The sequence below is a fragment of the Buteo buteo genome, chromosome 15, assembly GCF_964188355.1.
Source record: "Buteo buteo chromosome 15, bButBut1.hap1.1, whole genome shotgun sequence".
In the NCBI taxonomy this organism is placed as follows: domain Eukaryota; kingdom Metazoa; phylum Chordata; class Aves; order Accipitriformes; family Accipitridae; genus Buteo; species Buteo buteo.
The window spans coordinates 11,590,894-11,610,689 of record NC_134185.1 but is presented as its reverse complement, the minus strand read 5'-3'; the positions used below and the strand labels follow the sequence as shown (position 1 = coordinate 11,610,689).

The 19,796-nt window shown below is 41.4% G+C and overlaps 1 protein-coding gene across 1 annotated transcript; it reads right to left on the bottom strand.

Moving 5' to 3' along the window:
* Window positions 1-2,504: 2,504 nt before the first annotated feature.
* Window positions 2,505-19,545, bottom strand: SPACA1 (sperm acrosome associated 1). Its single transcript, XM_075046362.1, has 7 exons — window positions 19,407-19,545; window positions 15,570-15,626; window positions 11,545-11,646; window positions 11,059-11,165; window positions 10,417-10,552; window positions 2,872-3,016; window positions 2,505-2,598 (listed from the first exon to the last, which is right to left on the bottom strand). Exons 1-7 carry the CDS (start codon window positions 19,543-19,545, stop codon window positions 2,505-2,507), a joined length of 780 nt encoding a protein of 259 aa, XP_074902463.1.
* Window positions 19,546-19,796: the final 251 nt, after the last annotated feature.

Below are 19,796 nucleotides of genomic sequence, written 5' to 3'. Positions count from 1 at the left end.
TGCATCAAATTTTCTAGCAATCTTTTTTCCTATTTTGTAGGTGGCTTTAAGGAGTTATAAGAGAACAAGAAAAGCAGAAGATAACCATATTTCACAAAATATAAGCAAAAAAAAGAACAAAACCTCCTTGATCTACCCTAAGGACCCCCCCACACACACCAGTAAGGATTAGTTCAGCTGTTTCTGAATTTCATTTTCTGCACTACTCTGCTTATGTATCTATTACTTTTTGGTGGATTTGCCAGCAGACCATGGAAATTTAAAACCCTCAAAATATCAGCCCAAATAAGACTGGAGGTTCTTTGCAAATCTTATTAAAATACAAAACAGTTGTATAACAGTACACCTTTCCATCATTATGGAAAAGAATATTCTACTTCCCTCTCTCTTTCAGTTCTGCTACACCCTAATCACAACATGAAAGCAAGAGTTCAAAAGTCAATCGCAGACCTGTTGGCAGGGCTTCATATTTACCATACTTTCAGTGGAAACATTTTCCTGAGTAATAACAACTGGTTTTGGTATATTTTTAAGACCAGCATTCCAGACCTAATCCTAGACTCACCACAATATGCTATCTTTGATTGCATAGGATCAAAACCTCACCTCGAACATGTAAGCTAGTTTTGTGAACTGCAGAATTGTTATTGTCTGCTTTTTCCTTCTCGATGCGCTTTCTTCCTAACGTTGCAAGACTTTTAAGTTTGTCCACCCAATGATATAAAATGACATAGCTAATGACAGTGTTACCAAAAATATCATTTCCTTTTTTAAAAAAAAGATATTTTTATAGAATTAAGTGTACGTCATTTTTGAATATGATGTTTTATTTGCAAAAATGTAAATGATCTTTTCACTAAACAGCAAACAAAATGATCTATCTCTGAAAAATATGATAATGCTTTTTTAAGGATGTGCAGATGGTGCAGTTAGAACATCTGCAGCAACAGAGGATCTGAAGAGAACAGGACTTCTTTGAGAGGATGAGCTACTACCTCCAATCTATTTTTTTGCAACTTTTTCGCAATGTTCTTCACTGAGAAGCACTTTCTACCCTGGAGTGCTCAATATTTGGCCTCTTTTCAGAGCTTCTACTATACTCAAGAGAAAAGCTTAATCATAAAATCTATTAAACATTTTAATCAGTCCACAGTCCATTCTTCAACATGTCATCAGCTCAGGTTTTTTATTTACATCAAACAATGTTTATTTATAGAAACAGAAAGCACCTTCATAAACAAGATAGTCATGTAATGGAGGAGGGTTAGAGAAAGTCAGCAAGGATGGTCAGAGGTATGGTACGGTTTCAGGATGAAAAATCACTAAGTAATATTGCACTTTTCAGTCCAGAAAGAAAATAACCAGGGAATATGTTAGAGGTCTGAAAGACAGTCCCTTTCAGGGAGAGGATAGTGTGGATTGACAGCTCACTGCCTTTTCAAGAAGTAAGGTGTGACAAACAAAGCTAGTGGGAAGCGGGTTCAAGCTGGACAAAAGATGCAGTTGCGCTGCGGATCTTGCCATAGGATGTTTTATGTGACAGAAGCTTACACAGGAACAAGGGGACGCTGAACAAAGCCATGGAAAAGAAATCCATTCAAGATTGCTAACTGCTTAGAAATTGCATCTGGTTTAGAAAACCTGCAAATGCCTGGAAGCTGGAGGAATACATGTGGAAAACATCATACAGCCTTGTCTTGTTTTTGTACTCTTTCCTAGACATCCTTTTTTTGTCCATTGGTTTGGTTACAGAGGTAGATGAATCCTTGGCCTCACCCTATGGAGCTGCTCTTCTGTTCACATATTTTGGTCCCCTTGATAGCAGAAATGGTTACGTGTGCAAATGGGCAGGTAAAAATTTAATTAATCTTATGAAGCAACTTTTAATGATCTTTCCTACCATTACACATCCTTCCATGTGTCAGCAGAAACTGGATTATAGTGATTACATAGTAGGTGCTGTGCTTGAGGATCATCAAGGAGATAAGGAGCACTTTACAAAAAATGGTGTCTGCCTAGACTATATGCCTAGTTTCATCTAGTCTAGATTAACATCTTCACAAAATTAAGACATATTAAGTATATAATTTTCAACATCCTCACAAAGACCCAGCTTTGGTTCTCCACTTCAGAACTGCTCAGACTATTAAACTACCCGGGAACTGATGTCCACCTTAAAATAGTATTCCTACCCATTTCACTTAAAGTCCAGTAATCCAAGACAGCGAATGTGAACTCTAAAGAGTACTTCTTAAAACCAGTATTTCAAACATATTTTAATCTTCTTTATATCATATTTCTAGGTAATCCAATATTTTTTTTTTCTAATTCTGTTCATTATGCAAGTCCTGGAAGGACTTACATACTTCATCTTCTGTGAGTGAGGGCTCTGCCACTTCTTGTATTATGGCTAATGCAGATGGTGAGAACGCTGCAGCTGCAGGTGGAGACTCCAATTCCTTGAAAGGCCAGTGTGGACCCGGGGGGGGGGGGGGGGGCACTATTTATTCCATATTACACAGTGATCTTTTGTTCGCCAGCTTCTTGTCTTGGTTGTCTTGCCCGGATTTTGATTTCCAAATAGCTTTTACAGCAGCCCTGAAATGGACAAAAGAATTCAACAAAAACATACCTTTAAGTAGGTTTACATAAATTGCTCTGAATCATTCTCTTCCCATCCACAATCACTGTAACTGCTTTGTAACATACTTCTTTCCAATCTCCAGAAGGTTGTTCCTGTTTTCTCTGCTGGCAACACAAATATTAAACTACAGAGAAACTTAAATAGTTCACCCCAGGTCTTGTTTGTCATCAGTAATACTATATTTTCATCAAATAAAATGTAAATCACATTGTACGCTGTCCACCTACCAGTGAAGAATCATAAAGATCATGGCAAAGATCACACTGACAGTCACAATGATTCCAGTTGCCAGGCAAAAGACTAGAATGGCATCTGTCGTTGTTCTCCTTGATTGCCCTGTTTCTGTTCTCCTTGACTTTTTTGTTTGCATTTCTGAAGAAAAGAAATACATGGTCATTATTATTTTCAAATGAATCGGGCATTTAATCTGATGGACAGGACTGAAAAGGAGCAAGACTTGATTATTTACTATTTGACATCTTTCACAACCTTCAGGCCTTTACAGTATCAGCAGAAGTTAGAATAGTAACATTTTATATCTTTGCAAAGGCATATCTAACCAAGGAAGATGCAAAGAAGTGGAGATCAAGGCATGTGGAGTGGGATACATGTCACTTAAGAGCCGTGAAACACAAAGAACTGCAATTCCTAAAGACAAGGAAAAAATTAAAGAGAGGGAAAAGTATCTATCTGGTACATGTTGTTGAGAATGACTAACACAGCAATATTTTTGCTTTAAGAAATGCTTTAAAGTAAGTTTTCAAGACATGTCCATGTAAGATACATGAATGATAAAGACAGAAGAATTACCACAGGCTGTCTGCCACTCAAGGCAGGCTGACTTCTTTGTTCTGTGCCTGGTACCAGGTGCTCCATCACCCAGGGCTGAGGCACCAAGATACCACCATGCTACAGAAGAATTCTAACAATGGTAATTGCTGCAATAATAATGATAATAATGAAGCCAAAAGAGAGTATGCTAGCAAAAGACCAGATTCAAGGACTTAAGTGCTGCTTTTCAGTTCCCTGTCTCTATCTAGGTCTGCAAAGCCTTTATTTAAAGCAAATAACGACTGAGCATGGAAAGGAGTTGTTCTGCACAGCCCAGAAACACATAGCGAGGAGCAGCTGCATAAAGCTGAGAAGTGAAAAATGTGGCAAGGATATCAAGTAAAAATGCATTTTGTAATCCTGCAGCCTGTTCAACCATTCACCTAAGGAAACCGAAGGCCCTGCCATTACTTAGGCTGTTTCTCTAAGACCAGATGTACCAGTTAGGAGACGGCTCTAACAAACAACCCAGGAAGAGTGGAAAATACTGAAAATGGTCAACCAATTTCCTCCATCTCTTTTTTGACACTGGATAAAGAAACGCCTGGAAACCAAACCCAGTCACGTTGTTCTGAAATTTAATTGACCTGATTTGTTCAGCCACATTCAACCAAATCAATGAACCATCAGGCATCGTCCCAGATCCCTCCAGCATTGACAATTTTACATAAGCCAACCCTAATTTCTCTTTCATTTTCCCTCATATAGTTTCTAAAACTATAAGGTGCTATCTCATTGCTGGATGGTATGCAAAATTCATGTTCACGCTGGTAGGAATTCTGTATAGCAGAATGCCTGCAGGAAAACCATTTCTATTTCTATTTCATTTCTACTTCTATATAAGGTCCTGTGCCACTGTCATCACTGTAGTATCTAAGCAACTCTTCCATCGCATCATTTGAGTTTCATTCTCCCGCATCACAGAATTTTCATTCTGATATTCTTAAACCACAGCTCCTCTGTAGGATTCTCCTGATCTTTCTGCAAGATACAGGACAGGTAAGAATAGTGAACTGGCTGAGAATATCATACAGAGTAAGTCTGAATATTGGGGGTTTATACAATGTGGAGCTAACTGCTTTTAGGCTAATTCACTGACTGGACTGTGTCTTTTTAGAATTACATGCAGTTGTGGGAAATGGAGATTAATGAAAATTATCTTTGATTTTGCAATTTCATTAATATAATATATTTTCCCCTTGGCAAGATGTGACCTTAGAACTCTAAGAATACCTCTGTTTACAGGCTGTAACAGGAGCCTGCTGAAGAGAAAAGCAAGTTTTATGTTATCCACAGCTAACCTACTCAAGTTTTCTTCCTAGGCAAGAAATTCTTCCAATAGTCAAGAACCAGAACTGCCTAAGAGGCAACCTGATAATACAGAGGGGATGCCTTCCAAGTAAACACACATGTTTAAAATGCAAGCAGGAAGCAGACAGAAAAGCAGCTTCCCAATAAGCTGGTTCACAATGAGCAAAGACTGATTCATATCAGGTGCACTTTTAAGCCTCTGACTGCACTTGTAAAGTCTACACAACACTCTCAATTAGTGAGAATTTTGCCACAGCCAGAACAAGCCTTAAAAACATCTTCAGCTTACAGTTAAGGTTACAAAGATGTATTTACACCAACTTTTTAAAAAAGTCCACTTAGCTTAGTAAAAGTAGGAAGAACAACTCTTTTTTTGAAACATGCAAAGTGTAGCTCAGTCACTTTCAACCTGAAGTCTACAGCCCACTGTGGGTCTGTGGACTACTTCACTATGAAGAATGATGAAGAAAATCACTATCAATCATATATATTCTACAATTACATTGTAAAAAAAAAATCCCAGAATTGCGTGCACCTCCACTGGAAATTTTCAAGGGTTCTACAAGCAAAAAAAGAGATTGGTAACATACCTGATTGATAGTTTCAAGCAGATTGTCTCCAACCCTATGGAAAGCTTGGCATTCTCACTTTACCTGTTGACTATTTATATTCATCTGAAGTAAAAAAGGAATGCACTTAAATGAAATGCAAGGGAGGGATGCTGCAGTTAGATTGTAGGCACCGTTGGATCTAAACTATAAAGATCCATTTATTTGTGCAAGTCTGAACAAGGCAGGCAGGAAGGAAAAGACAGAATGCTCAGGTTTAGTATTTAGCTTCCACCAGGGCTTGCTGATTTGAGGCCAGCCCTGTGGCAGAAACCCAAGAGTGTGCTGGTCATGGCTCACAGAAGCCTTTCTAACAGCTCAAATGGTCCAAGCACTACACACTCCCTCCACCCCAGTCCCTGTCTATCTGCTGTGCCAATGGGGGGCACAACAGGCTGGATTAAAGGAAACAAAAGTGTCATCTGTATGGCCACTACCAGCTGCTAAGAAGCTTGACAGCTTTTTTACCTTCTTTGTGCCACCAGAACAATAGGACCTTAGAAAGTTACGGCTTTCTTATTTGGGTCAAAAAAGATACATCGCATACCTCCCTCACACCAAGCACCAGAGCAGGACAGCAGCACACACTCTGCTGTGACGTGGCCCAGCAACTATATTTGCACTGTATACTATAGTTTAACAAAGCTGCTTTGATTTCTATGCAGTGCAGTGTATCTCTGGACTGTCCTCTGCCTTCATGGAACCCTCTCCCCTTTAATTCGCTTAAATCCAAATACATTCAGAAGCATCTGTTGCCACTGCTAGCACTTCCCTCCAGAAAGTATCAGGAACACAAAATCTGTCTCTATATTTTATTCCGTCATTTCTTCAATAAGAAACGGATTCATAATAATGTAAATCAGGTACATCAAGAAAGTGGAACACCTGCTTTTTCAGCACCTTTCTGTCCAAAGGAAACCCACTACTTCTGCCAGCAGCACTGTTCCTCTTCACCCTCCTCTTCGCCTGGATTTTTCACTGAGCTGGAGTTCCTCATAGACCATAATGTTGACTGTACAGCAGTGCTCCATCTACAAGCAGACACTCGACCAATTGTTTATACGGTCCAGCAGCCAACAGGAGTTCTTTCCACCAGTTTTCAGGTCCAGAAAGTATGTATCAGTTTGGCAGAGAGGAATGAGATTTTGCCTCTGCAGACTGGTTTTTTTTTAATGTAATATAATGGTGATGCATAGCTTTTTTGTTTGCCTTCTAGATTATCTATAAGCTTTATTTTATGTATGTAAAATGGATGGATATATGCTAATGGGAGAGCAGGATTACATACACACAGAGGAGATCCAGGCTGTTAATCTTGGGTACTGGGATTCCCCATTTCATTTCTGTGCAAGCGCAAGGACAACACAGCCATGCAGTTACACATTTGTACAGTAGCCAGTTAGAGAGATGTGACTTTTCTCTCTCAAGGAAGCTCTGGCACTGAAGTCATCAGCAGGAAATGAACTGAAGAGAGATAGAGGCTAGAATGGCCTCTGAGACACAGAAACGCTATTGCCTCCATCTTCTCCACAGCAGTGCCTCTAGACACACACCCCAACTCGCTCTCTCGCTCATGAGAAGCGTGGAGCTTGGAGCACAGCTGGGATCTCAGTAGGCTGACACCCTTCACATAGCATCCTAATGAGGATCGTTCTCTGCTCTTGCACTCCTCCCTTGCAGAGTCCTCCCTTCTCACAGGACTATTATTAGTAAATATGAATAAACCGCCTTCCAGCTCCAAAGTCTTCACAAAACACTGAACAACACAACAGGCGGGAGTGTGAAACAACACCCTTCAGTGTTTCAGGGTAGCAATTTAGTAAGAAGGACATATAGAAATGTCAATTATTATAAGATGGGATTTTCCTTGCAGAGATCCCAATAATTTTTAATGAAGATAAAATACTATTTTTTTTTTCCCTGTTATGTTTTCCTTGCTATAAAAGACAAAGAGAACCCATAGGTCTGAACAGTTCTGAAAATAAAAGGAAGAGCCAAATTACTAAAGACGACTCACTTATACAAAAAGGTCATTACGGCTGTTCATCAAAAGGTCACCAAGAAGCACAGTGATCACTGGTAAAGGACACATGGACGTTCTTCATGCATAGATTTAAAATTAACTCTTACGGAGTTTCGCCACATGGGAAACATACACAAATTCCTGTGAGGTTTTACGTCCCCTTTTGCAACACGTCTTCCCTTCCTCCTACCTCACACACCTCAAAATCCGAAGCAGAAAGTGTCACACTATGTATTTTCAAGTAATGGCTTTGGGGCCAGACGTGGAAACGGTGTTGCTGAATCTGGCCACTGCTGTTCACGTGCATAAAACATCAGAACACTGGAAAGAGGAGGAAGGATGAGACAAAACCAAACACATTTGCCCCTTATTGGCCGCATTGATAATTTTTAGCTCTGTTGATGACTTCAAGGCTTTCTCTCTAGGTAGGTGCCAAGAAGAAAGGCCAGCCATGGAGCAAACACATTTCCACATCCCCTGCCCTGTCCTGTAGCTCTGGCATAAAGAAATGTATCTGTGTGGAATAGTGAAAGGAGTGATCTAGGTGATGAGAAAGACAAAATATACAAACTTAAGCTTATTGACTTGAGTGAGGCAGAGAGATGGTCAGAATCGCCTCAGCTGCATTAAAAAAAAAGTAATTTAGGAGGCAGTAGAGAGGACCCGCTCTTTTCCTGACTGAAAGGGATTTGTCCGTTCAGCTGGTTCAAATACACCTCCCAAAATCTATAGGAGACGCTCTCCCCACAGGCAGTTCGGCAGGTTGAACCGGGTGCGGACGCCTGTGCCCAGGCTGTGAGGGGCTGCGGGGCGGCCTCTGTGAGGAGAGGCCGGGGCCGCCCCGTGCCGGACACGGCCGGTTCCAGCCGGTTCCAGCCGGCTCCGACCCGCCCGCCGCGGTGGGGGCCGGCAGGCAGCCAGGGTCAGCCCAGCACACCTGCCCAGCCTGCGCTGACTAGAAATCTCTGTGGCCAGCTTTGGATGCTGGGGAAAAATCCAGTTCAGTCCTGTAGATTACCTGAAAAGGGAGACTTCTGTCCTATTGCTGACACTGATTTTTGTGATTCTGCCCTTCTTTAGATCTCAGCTTGGAGACCCGAGAGATGAATGGCAAAGAAAAAGACGTTTGCTCAACAGAAAGATTTTCCAGAGTAGGTAGAGAAACCATCTTGCTTGACACGGGTGATAACTTGTCTCAAATTCGCCAACCCTCATTTCAAAAAGTCTTTTAATGAGGAACTGGGAAAGGCAGCATTGTACCATGAGCAGAAACATTACCCCTTGCCAGAGTCTGAACAACGCAGCAAGTCACGCTCCCAGAGAACAGAGCAGCTCTGCAAAGTACAAGGCAGCAGCTAAGACAGTCTACATCCAAACACAAGGAGTCTTGCTGCGTCCACTGATGCCGTCAGAAGGATCTTTCTCATTTCCTCCTGATCCTGTTGGAAAAGTAAATGCAATCTTCTGATCTGGCTAGACTTCTGACCATCCACAGAGCAAAACTAGATCTGTATGATGAAAGTCCTGGTAAGTTCTCAGCCAAAACTTCAGCTGATAACTTCTTCTGTTAGCCTAATTAAGAGTTAATAATTTCTAAAGTCCAGTCAATGTCACTCCTGGAGAAGGAAAGCCCACAGACTCCTTTGGGCATCTACACACCTCTGTACAAAGCCAAAGGATGCTGATCTGGCACTAAGCAGAACAACCCATTCCTTTTAAGCTATTTAATAAACACTAGAGCTTGTCTTCCTCAGATTCTAGTCGTAAATATTTTCTGAATCAATAAATCTCAGTCCTTGTAAGAAGTTCTCAGTGGGTGTGTCTGTTGGGCAGGTTTCATTTGACCACTTTTCACCAAGACTACTCAGTCACAGTTTAAACACAAGTGTGTGAGTCGTCCTATTGATGACTCACCGACTCAAGTCAATGGGACCATTTGCATGCTTAAACCTAAAACAGATTATGTGATCTGCTAATTCACGTCTCAAAAAGGAAGCTTCCTCTGTACAAAAAGGAATGTAGAGACTGAATAGTGGAAGAAGAAAAAAAAAAAAAAAAAGCTTTGGGTGTTTTGTGACTGCCAGATGGATTTAGAAAATGAATAAACAAATTCCATGTTACTGTACAATGGCAGAAAGGACCTCAATAGAGACACAGGAAATAGCCTATCTTACTGAAGAGAGAGGAGAAAAACAGGATTCCCAGGCCAGACAGTTTTACCTAGGTAAACAACATGGAGGGGAGAAACACAGGGAGGGGTATCTCCAAGGATTTCTTTCTTTCTAGTTTGCCATAATTTTGCATAAGACCTGAATCTACATTATTTCAGGAAAAACTTTAAATTTTGATGAGCAAGGCACTTTCACCCTTTCTCTGATTAGGAAAGATCGAGTTTCCATGCGGCTGTTTTCATGGTTTGAAAAAACCAGCACACTGCTACTTTTCCTGATGAAGTCAGCAAAAATCCCATTAGCAGAGGAGGTGAGAAAGACAGTACTGGGGAACTGTTTTATGATGTATTCTTTTTAATGATAAACTTTGCTAAATCCATTGTGTATAAGTAAATTCCACATAGCCACTAAAAAAAAACCCAAAAGGTTGTTTTCCTGCTTCAGTTTTGAAGTGGAAAGGAGACTTAACTGCAGAACCCATGCTGCTGGTGCTACATGGCTTAGTGAGGCAAAAAGAAGTCTATGTTACCCAACCTGGGTGCAGTAAAAAATAAGCAGGTAATAGGAAAACCTCCTTATTTTAGCTTGAATTTTTACAAAGGATAAAGAAAATATTCATTCCTACCACAAGGAACCTCTTCATTCCCATCGTGTCATTTCTTTTTATACGTCTTTTTTATTGGCCTTCATTTCATGACAGTCATTACCACAGCACACAAACTCCTGCCTATATACTACTGGTGACATGCAATCTTACAAAGATTGAGTACTACATAAAAAACACAAGGCCATATCACTAGAAGACTGTAAGCGTCTCTATGAGCTTACCAGTTTTTGCGTAGACTGTGTATTTTACAGAGGCAATTATATTTCCATTTTCTTGAGTTTCACACTGGAAAGTAACCGAGTGGGTATCTCTGCAAACTTCCATAATAGCTGAATCATTGGGAAGAATGAGTGCTGTCTAGTCATACATAAAAGAAAAGAAAAAAAAAGGGGGGGTTGTATTTTTTCAAATAGATCTGCAAAGATGAGCTGCATTGTGTCAGATGCACAGAAAAGTGCTTATTCTACTCCCAACAGCTTTCAATCTGTCAGGACCTCTTGGCCCCTGGGAAAAATTCTCCCATCTCTTCAGCACCTCCGACTTGAACTGGGAAGGGCAATGTGGTTGCGACTTGCTGACACGTATGCACTCACCAGCCACCATGCCCCATTTTTCTGAAATAACAGTAAACATTACTCTCTAAAATTATTGTTTCCCTCATATAAACAGCAAATTGAAGCTGCATAAAGGAGCAAAGCCATGCGAGTCCTTGTATTACCAACTCGCCAGTGAGAAATCAGGGCTTATTTGCATTATGACAGCAAAGGAAATAATCTGCTCAGAAGTCTGTACAATTCAGATGGAGCATGTGGTAAATACATGCAGTATACAATTTTTCTGCAAAGTGGGGTTCAATTACTCACCTTGTTTAGAATTAACATCTTCCAAACATACTTAAATCGGTTTTCAGGACGTATATAAATACAAGGCATCTTCACACAGGCAAGGTCCTCAGAAATTGGTGTTCCCCCTGTAGGAGGAATTTTTAATAGGTACACCATCAGCTATATGAAACATCTCTGTATAGATCATAAAGTTTGTAATTCTTCAAACCACAGAATGTTACTTGGAAATTATCCCTTCCCTTAAAATTACTTAAAATACTTTTTGCTTGGTCTAATGTCTGGAATGAAGCATATAGCAGAAAAATGGTATTTTACAGGGACTTGAAATCAAGCGCGCATCAGTACAGAATGAGATCTGAAACATTACTGGATTGCTTAACAGGGTAATTGGAGGGTGAAATGCAATCACTTAATTCCACTTCCACCACACTAACAGAGAATAAGGATGTTTCCTTTGAATCAACTTATTTGTTCTAGATTACTGTATCACAGTGTTCCACTTACATCCACAGTCTACCGGCCCCCGGCATTCCTCCACACGGACAATACATTTTGCTTCAGTCCCAGGGCATCCACTGGTTAACAGAACTTCTCGAATGCCAATCCCTTTGGGGGGAGAAAAATATCTTTCACTCTGCATTTCTTCATTTCCTTCATACTTTGTTTTTGCTTTCTCCTTCTTTAGCCTGGATGTTAATATGATGGATCTACCAAATACCAGGCAAAAGAGATCTTCTCAGAGTCCCTGCTAAAGCTATCCCATGTTGGTATCTAAGATTTCAAGACATCTACTTCTGTCAGACTCTGCACCCTAGGGAGCCAGATTCCTAGAATCATCATGTGTCAGAAAAAGAATTGAAAATTAATTCAAAACTTTTCTTACAGAAAAAGAATTTGAAAAGAAACTAATACATGTTCTGCAAAACAGTTAATTCACTTTAAATATCAAAGCATTCAGGCTCCTAGTCTTTAAACACTCAAATCAGAAGGCACAGAGAATACTGTACAGACTGCCAACTCAATCTGCCTCCAGTCTTGTGACTGTCTGAGTGTCTTCAACTCCCACCAAGGTCAACAGAAACTGAAGGCACTAAAAACCTCCTGGCACTGGGACTGAGGCGTCTGAAGTGACCCAACAGTGGCCTGCAGTGAGTGACACAGGAATACCACCAACAGCCTCCAAAACGAAGCCTCTCATAGCACAGAGCCTAGTGGTCAGTAACATAGGGCTTCTCATTAGAAACAGCTGAAATCAAGTGTTGACCATCAGCACTCCACCTGCAACATGGAGGGTCCTACTGAAGACAAAGAGCAGGAGATAACCTATCATAAATGTGTGAAGTTAAGGAAAATTCCTACACAATGTTGAAGAAAAAAATCGTTCACTCTCACTATCAGGATTTCAATGGGAACATCTTCATTTTAACAATTACAAACAAATTCAAAACAAGTGCTATAATTGTTTTTGCCAAACAGTGTGTACACAGTTCATTGGAATGACATAGCTTGTGGGGGAGGCAGGAATAATATGTTTAGGCCCAGTAAACACTGAAGGTTTTGCCATTTTTCCAGAACCACTTTGTTTACCAATAGGCATGGAAAAAGGAGAGTTAAACCACCCTTGCAATAGAATGATTAATAGGAAATTGCTTTGAATATTATATTTATGATGTATCTGCCTTCCTTAAAGGTGTATTATATAAACCAATAGATTTCAGAATGTTTCAGAGTTGTCATGTAGCTTATGAACAGAACTTCAAGTGACAGAGGAGACACCACCACTTACTGAAAATGACACAAAACAAGGATCGTTCTCCGCTCCAGAGAATGTCTCATCTCATGGATGCAGAGACAGAGGTGTAAATGGCAGTGAACTGACACTTTTATTAAAGGCATTCCTCTTTCTTCGGTGCCATGTAGGTTTTTTAGCTAACAAAAAAGACACAAAACCTATGAAAAGCCAAAAGGCTGTTCTGATAAAACCTGGGTGCTGGGCTAATTGTAGTCACATTCATCAGGAAAAATCTCACCATGTCTTATCTATGGGAATATTAAAATTTGGGAAGTATATCATACTCAAAGGTTGATGAAAAAAGCTCTTTTAATTAGATCTGCAAGTTCTTTTGGTACTCCTCTCCCTCTTCCTTTTGGACAGCTTTTCTTTCATTCCCATGTTTCCTTTCCCTACCTCCTCTTAGTAGCTGCCAATACTGATGAAATTAATCTACTGAGATGTTCTAACAAATTAAGTCGTAACTTCAACAAGTCATACAAGTTAACCTAACAGAAAACTGGCCACAACGCAGTAAAATAAATTACCTAAATGAAATTCACCCTAGAGAAATGTAAATTAATAGACTGGGGGAGGGGTGGTGAAGAGGGATGACCCACAAAGAACTGAATACTTAGCAGTACAAAGAGAGCCATTATGAGAGAAATCTAGAGGTAAGAGTGGCCAAAACAATTAGACCAAAGAGACTAAGGCAAAATTGAGGCAGGTATGACAAGACATCATTAATATATGCTTTAACTATGCTTTAATGCCTCTGTAAACCTGGACTATGACTAGAGGAGCAATGGATCTGAACCACAGAATTACTGGGAAAAAATTAGGAAAATTGAGTCAGTTCAGAAAGCAAGAAATATAAAGGGCTAGATAGAATCTAGGGAATAAGAAGGACTATGAAGGAGACAAAGAGCTTAGAGCTTTACTGGAAGAACCAAGAAGCTACGTTTCAGCCTTTCAACAGACAAACATGCCATGCATTGAACAGCCCTGGCTAGAGTGAAGGCTACAAACACAATCCTGACTCCAGATATGAGATGATGCCTTTTTCTTTTTTTGTTAGAGCTTGCCCTTCCTGATTCTTCAGTAAGATTATATAATTTTCAGAATTAAAGGTGTTAAACATTTTGTATTGGGTCTGGCTAGGATGGAGTTAATTTTCCCCACAGCAGCCCTCACAGTGCTGTGCTTTGTATTGGTAGCTGAAATGGTGCTGATAACACACCAGTGTTTGGGCTACTGCTGAGCAGTGCTCCCACAGCATCAAGGCTGTCTCTTTACACCCCCCAAAGACCAGTAGGCTGGGGGTGGGCAAGAGGCTGGAAGGGGACACAAGCCAGGACAGCTGACCCAAATTGACCAGAGGGATATTCCATACTATGTGACATCTTTCTCAGCAATAAAAGCTGAGAGAAAGGAGGTGGGACAGGCATTTTTATTACAGTGTTTTTCTTCCAAAGCAACCGCTATGCATACTGAGGCCCTACTTCTCAGAAAGTGGCTGGACATCACCCGCTGATGGGAAGTAGGGAATAATTTTGTTTATTTCCTTTGTTCCTGTGCACAGCCTTTGCTTTTTTTTATTAAACTGCCTTTATCTTAACCCACGACTTTTTCATCTTATTTTCTCCCCCTGTTCTGCTGAGGAGGGGAGTGATAGAGCAGCTTGGTGGGCACCTGGCATCCAGCCAAGGTTAACCCACCACAATGTTAACACTGAGGGACCAAAGATAAAACTGAGAAAATTTAGTGAAAATCCCTGGAAATACAGAACATTTGAGACATCTGCTAGAGGGATGGAACATAAGGAGCAGTTTCTAAGTATCCAAAAGATGTGTGCATCAGAGCAAGTGAGGTTATTAAGAGTCCGGGGATACATATACAGCATTGGTATACAGAACATATAAGCAGATTTGAAATTATGAAGAAATATTGAAGCATGTAGAAGCAAAAACAATCTCCTAAACCCATAACGTCCTAAGATGTGAAATAGGAGGGAATCAAGGCAGTTCTGTCATTGGAAATATGAAAAAGTGACTGGAAAAAAAAGGCATACTCTAGAAAACATGAGATTGATGGGGGAAAAAACTCGCCTCTCTTTCTTTTTCCTGTGGTCTCACAAGAAGCTGAATTTGTTCAGAAAAAAATTAAGAGCATTTCTGATTCAAGACTGCTTCCTAAGCAATATAATTACCACCTCACAGCAGTTTCCATCATCACCACAAACGCAGAGATGTCTTCTTAAGGCTCATCTCATTTTTCCTCTCTCCCTTCCTACTCCAGAATGATACCTCTCCTCTCCATTGCACAATTTATAAATTGTATAAATGTGGAATACAGAACAGGCTACTGCAGGCAAGCAATTTTTTGGCAATATTGTATGTGGGAAGACATCTGTGAGAAGCATCAGAAGATCTTTCATCTTCTGAACATCTCACAGATGTTCACAAATAGCGAAAATTGTTACTTTGGGGAAGGCAGCTCATGTGCCAATAAACGTAGGGAACTGGTTTAAAATAGGAGCTTGCAGGCTGTGAAATTAATAAAACAACAGATCTGACCTAAACTCCTAATGACAATCAGCCTGATTGTTTTTGTTAATTATAGTTATTGGCAATTGAAATCAATGAGAGGTGAACGAGGGCAAGCCAATTACAACTGCTAAATTGCTACAGTTAGCACTTTTTTTTTTTTTCCCAAAAACAAATGACAATATGTTTTATTCATCTGCTTTTCTACTTACCACATGTAACTGTGCATACTCCAAATTCTACTTCCGTGGACACAGTGGCATTCAGACCTGAACACAAAGTCTAAAGTTACATCTCTAATACAATGACAGGGGTGGAAATGCCAAATTAACAGGAAACTCACTCCTTGATGTTTTTACTACTTGTTAGTTGAAATGTGAAATTCGCCAACATTTTTGCTTTCACTAACTAGACCAGAAAAACAAGACATTTATGAAAAAATTATCATAAAATCCAGTGTAAATAGCATTCATGCTTAAACCTTAAGATGATTCTTTAAAAGCAAAAAATGCATTTTTCTTCTAAACCAGCCTATGATATTTAATTAGCCTACTGAATGCTCTGGGAAGTGCAGTGTCTAGGTTCTATGCAAATTAGAGGTCTTCCCTGAAAAGAGTTAAGAAAAATTTTCATTAAACAATATTCAGTTAACTCATTTCCTTGTTTTTTCTGGCTAATGTATGTGTTCCCACATGATTTTTTCCTCATCACACTTCAAGGTCAGGTTTAGACAGCCAGCACAAAGATGAGTCAACCAGGTACAGTATTTTAATTAGGTACTAGGGTTTTAATCACTGTGATTGGGTTCCTTCCATTTTTTAATTTTTTTGAGGTTACAGAATGGGTTTCACAGAATGTACAAAAGGTTCTCATCTCCATCTGGGATTCAAATCTGGATTATATATTTTATTCCTAATAGCATGCAATCTGAATGTTTGTTTATAAGGATACTGAGACACAGTAACTGTTCCATAGAGAAACTAACTTAGTGAAGCTCCTTTGCAAATTATTCATTAAATAAGCAATAGGTCTTTTCAATTCTTCCAAATGCAAAGAGAAAGTCACTATGACTGTTTTTACAAGTCTACACTGCCAGTCCCGCCTACTCAGATTATTTTTTTCTGATAACAAATACTTACCAATGTAAAGTTTGCTTTCACTGTCTCTCAGTTTTTTATAGTCAAGATTTATGTTTACAAAATGTTATTTCTGTGCAGTAATGCAAGTTTATATATCACTTCTTGCTACTAAATCTCTGAGTAACATTTACATTTTTCACACACTATCCAAAACTTTAAATTTCTCAGGTTGAAAGGAACGGATCCATTTCTCTTGCAGTCAGTGATATACAAATATAAAACCTTTATTCCTCCATTGTACAGGATTTACACTACAGCAGCACAGTGCATTCTCCACAATGATACACTGATATACTGAACTCTTTCTCCCAACATTATAAATGAGCCATCAAAATCTTATTCTTCTGTTATCTCTAACTGTCTCTATGGTTTTGACATTTACTTTAGCATATAAGCTGTGCTCGTCAGAACAGTCTTCTAGTGTTATGCACAACAATCGTTAAACAATAACTTAACTATCCAGTTGAATGATAAAAAATCCAACCTTACCCAAAACATAAGGAAAAAAATGGTAAGATTAAAATCCTATGAAAACAGAGACAACCTTTAAAACAGCTAGTGTATCCTCAAACTCTGTCTCTAATGCGCCTTAAAAAATAACAACTTCTTTAGAAGATGGTCCCCACCATGGACATCCTCTCAATTCCCCTTAGCTGCTTTTAAATTAACGAGGCAGTCATTCAACGGTCTTGTCTAACAACAACTACAACAGCACAGCAGAGAGGAGGAGGAGAACTTAAGGATCCTGCCTACAGTCTAAATAGTCCTGTTTAAAAATACCTGTTTTCAACTTGGTACAATGTGAGTTGCGCTTGTTCGCTTGCGCAGAATAAATGTAAACATGCAAAAATGAATGGGAGGGAGGGCTAGGACAGCTTCAGATTATGTGAATTCTCAACTCCATGGATTTCTGACAAATCATATCAGCTTACGGTAAACCCCAAACCTCCACCCTGAAAGTAGGCATTACAGTAATTCAATTTTGAGGTGACAAGCTGAGTGTAGCCACAGCAGGGTGTCATCATAGAATCATTTAGGTTGGAAAAGACCTTTAAGATCATTGAGTCCAGCCATAAACCTAAGACTGCCAAGTTCACTGCTAAACCACGTCCCTAAGTGCCGTGTCTACTGCCATTTCCCATCCAGACACAAATTTTTAAAAAAAGGAAGAAAAAGCTTTAGAAACAAGAAGAGACACAAAAGTTCAGATATTAGTAATAGAAGATCGAGGGACTTTGCTAACCAGTGAAAGCAAACTTCTCCTAATTACAGATGAAGATATCAACCGTGATACCCTTTCAGGGTGCTTCAGGAGCACCACACCGCGCAACATGGCTCTTTTGTCAGAAATTCATAATGATGAACTGACTATAGCGCTAAATAAAAAGATACTCTTATTTTCTACGCAGTAATACTCCATATAAACCTCTAAACATTAAAAGCTGATTGGTTCTAAATTAACAAGTTAATCAGGAATCATCAATCCTGATTTCTGATTGAATGAAATTTTTTAAAAAGCCAACAAAAAGAAACTTTAAGGGAAACAGGATCAGATTCATCGATAATCCTCTGGATAACATAACACTTTTTATATGAATGTTATGAACCGCCATGCCAATATCACAGCACAAAGTTTTGTATTGCTTCCTTCACTTGCATTTCCTCCATACATTTTAAACGAACTAAAATGTTAAGAAAGCTTCTGGTAAGAAACTACGGATCTTTCTACTTATATAAGAAGGGTGGTTCCAGTTGCATCAGGTTCAGATAAAAATATAGTGTCAGCCCTATGCAAAAAGAACTATGTATATAGCTTCCATTAGCATTAATAGGAGTTATATATGTAAATCCCACACATGCTGAGATAAGAATGTGCTAAGGAACTGCATTTACATTCCTGTCAGGGGGCCGCAATTAGTACCAGCACAGCAAAGGCAGCCTGTATTCCTCTCTACATTTGGAAGCCTTGTAAAACCTATGTAGAGCAGAAATCTTTGCCATTATACACCATTTTAATTGCAAGCCACAACAGAGCATACACGCGGAATATTCTGATAAGCACTTAAAAAGCCCACGGAAGTCCTACTACAAAAGTCGACAGAGAGCACTCAAAGTCACGGTTGTGAACCCTAGGGGAACTCGCTCACTCCCGAGTTGGGCATCTCGTTCTTGCCAAGTGTCGCGGCTTTAGTACTTGTGGGGTCCTGAAGGTCAAAGTGCGGCGGGGAGGGGGAGCAGCACTGCTCCATCCCCAAAGCGACAGCAGCAGGGGCAGCTGCGGGGACGCAGGTTTCCCAGGACGGAAATCTTTCCACGGGCCAACTGGCTTCGCACTTGACAACGCGTCAGCTGTGAACCTGTGCGGTTCCTTGCTCGACGACAGACGGAGGGGGTTTGCACGTATCCGACTCTCCGTAGCCCACACTTTCGGCTACGAGAGTGACGAGCAGATCTGGAGCTTTCCCCGTCTCCCCAGCCTCCCCCTTCAGGAGGGCCCCTGTGATGCTGCACGGCTTAATAAAGCACCGAATTCACTCTGACACCTTCCCACTGCCTGCATATGACACCCAGGAGAGCGCGTTACATCCTGGCAGTGATTAAGCCTCGCTCACAAAGCACGACTCCGGGCAGCCCCGCAAATATCTGCTCTTCCACTCGAAACCTGCTCTCCCCTCACCCCCCGCCTCCAGAGGGGGAAGCCGGCCGAGGAGGGGGGAAGCCCCCCTCGGCGGGACCGGCAGTCGCCGCATCTGCGGGAGAAGCCAGAAAGGGAGACGGGCGGGCAGCCGGCCGGACAGCCGGCCGGCCTCAGGGAACGGGGTGGGGGGAGACCAGGGCCCGCACCTCCCGGCCAGGAGCCCCGGCGCCGGAGGGCGCGGTTCGGGCCGGGGCTGGCGGGGACGCCCACACCGCCCGCGGCCGCCTCAGCCGGCTCGGCCCGCCAGCCCAGGGCCTCCGCCGCCTCCGCGCTGCCGCCGATCGCGGCTCCCGCCGCCAGCGAGGCCAGGAGCGGGAGCAGGAGCAGGAGCAGGGCCGGCCGCCCCGCCATGCCGCCGCGCTCCGAGCCCGCCGCCGCCCGGCAACCCCGGGCGCGTCACAACGGGCCCGGCCCCGGCGGAGCTCCCGGCCCCGGCTCCGGGCGGGGGTCGCGGCCCTGCGGCCTGGCTGGTCCGAGGAGCCCCGAGGTCGTAGGTGGAAGCTGGCAACCGGAGCGAGAGCGGTCCGCGGCCGCCTCAGTTGCTGTCGCTCGCGCTGGAGGGCGGCTTTCTAATAAAATGGGTGGCAGACCTCGTAGCACCC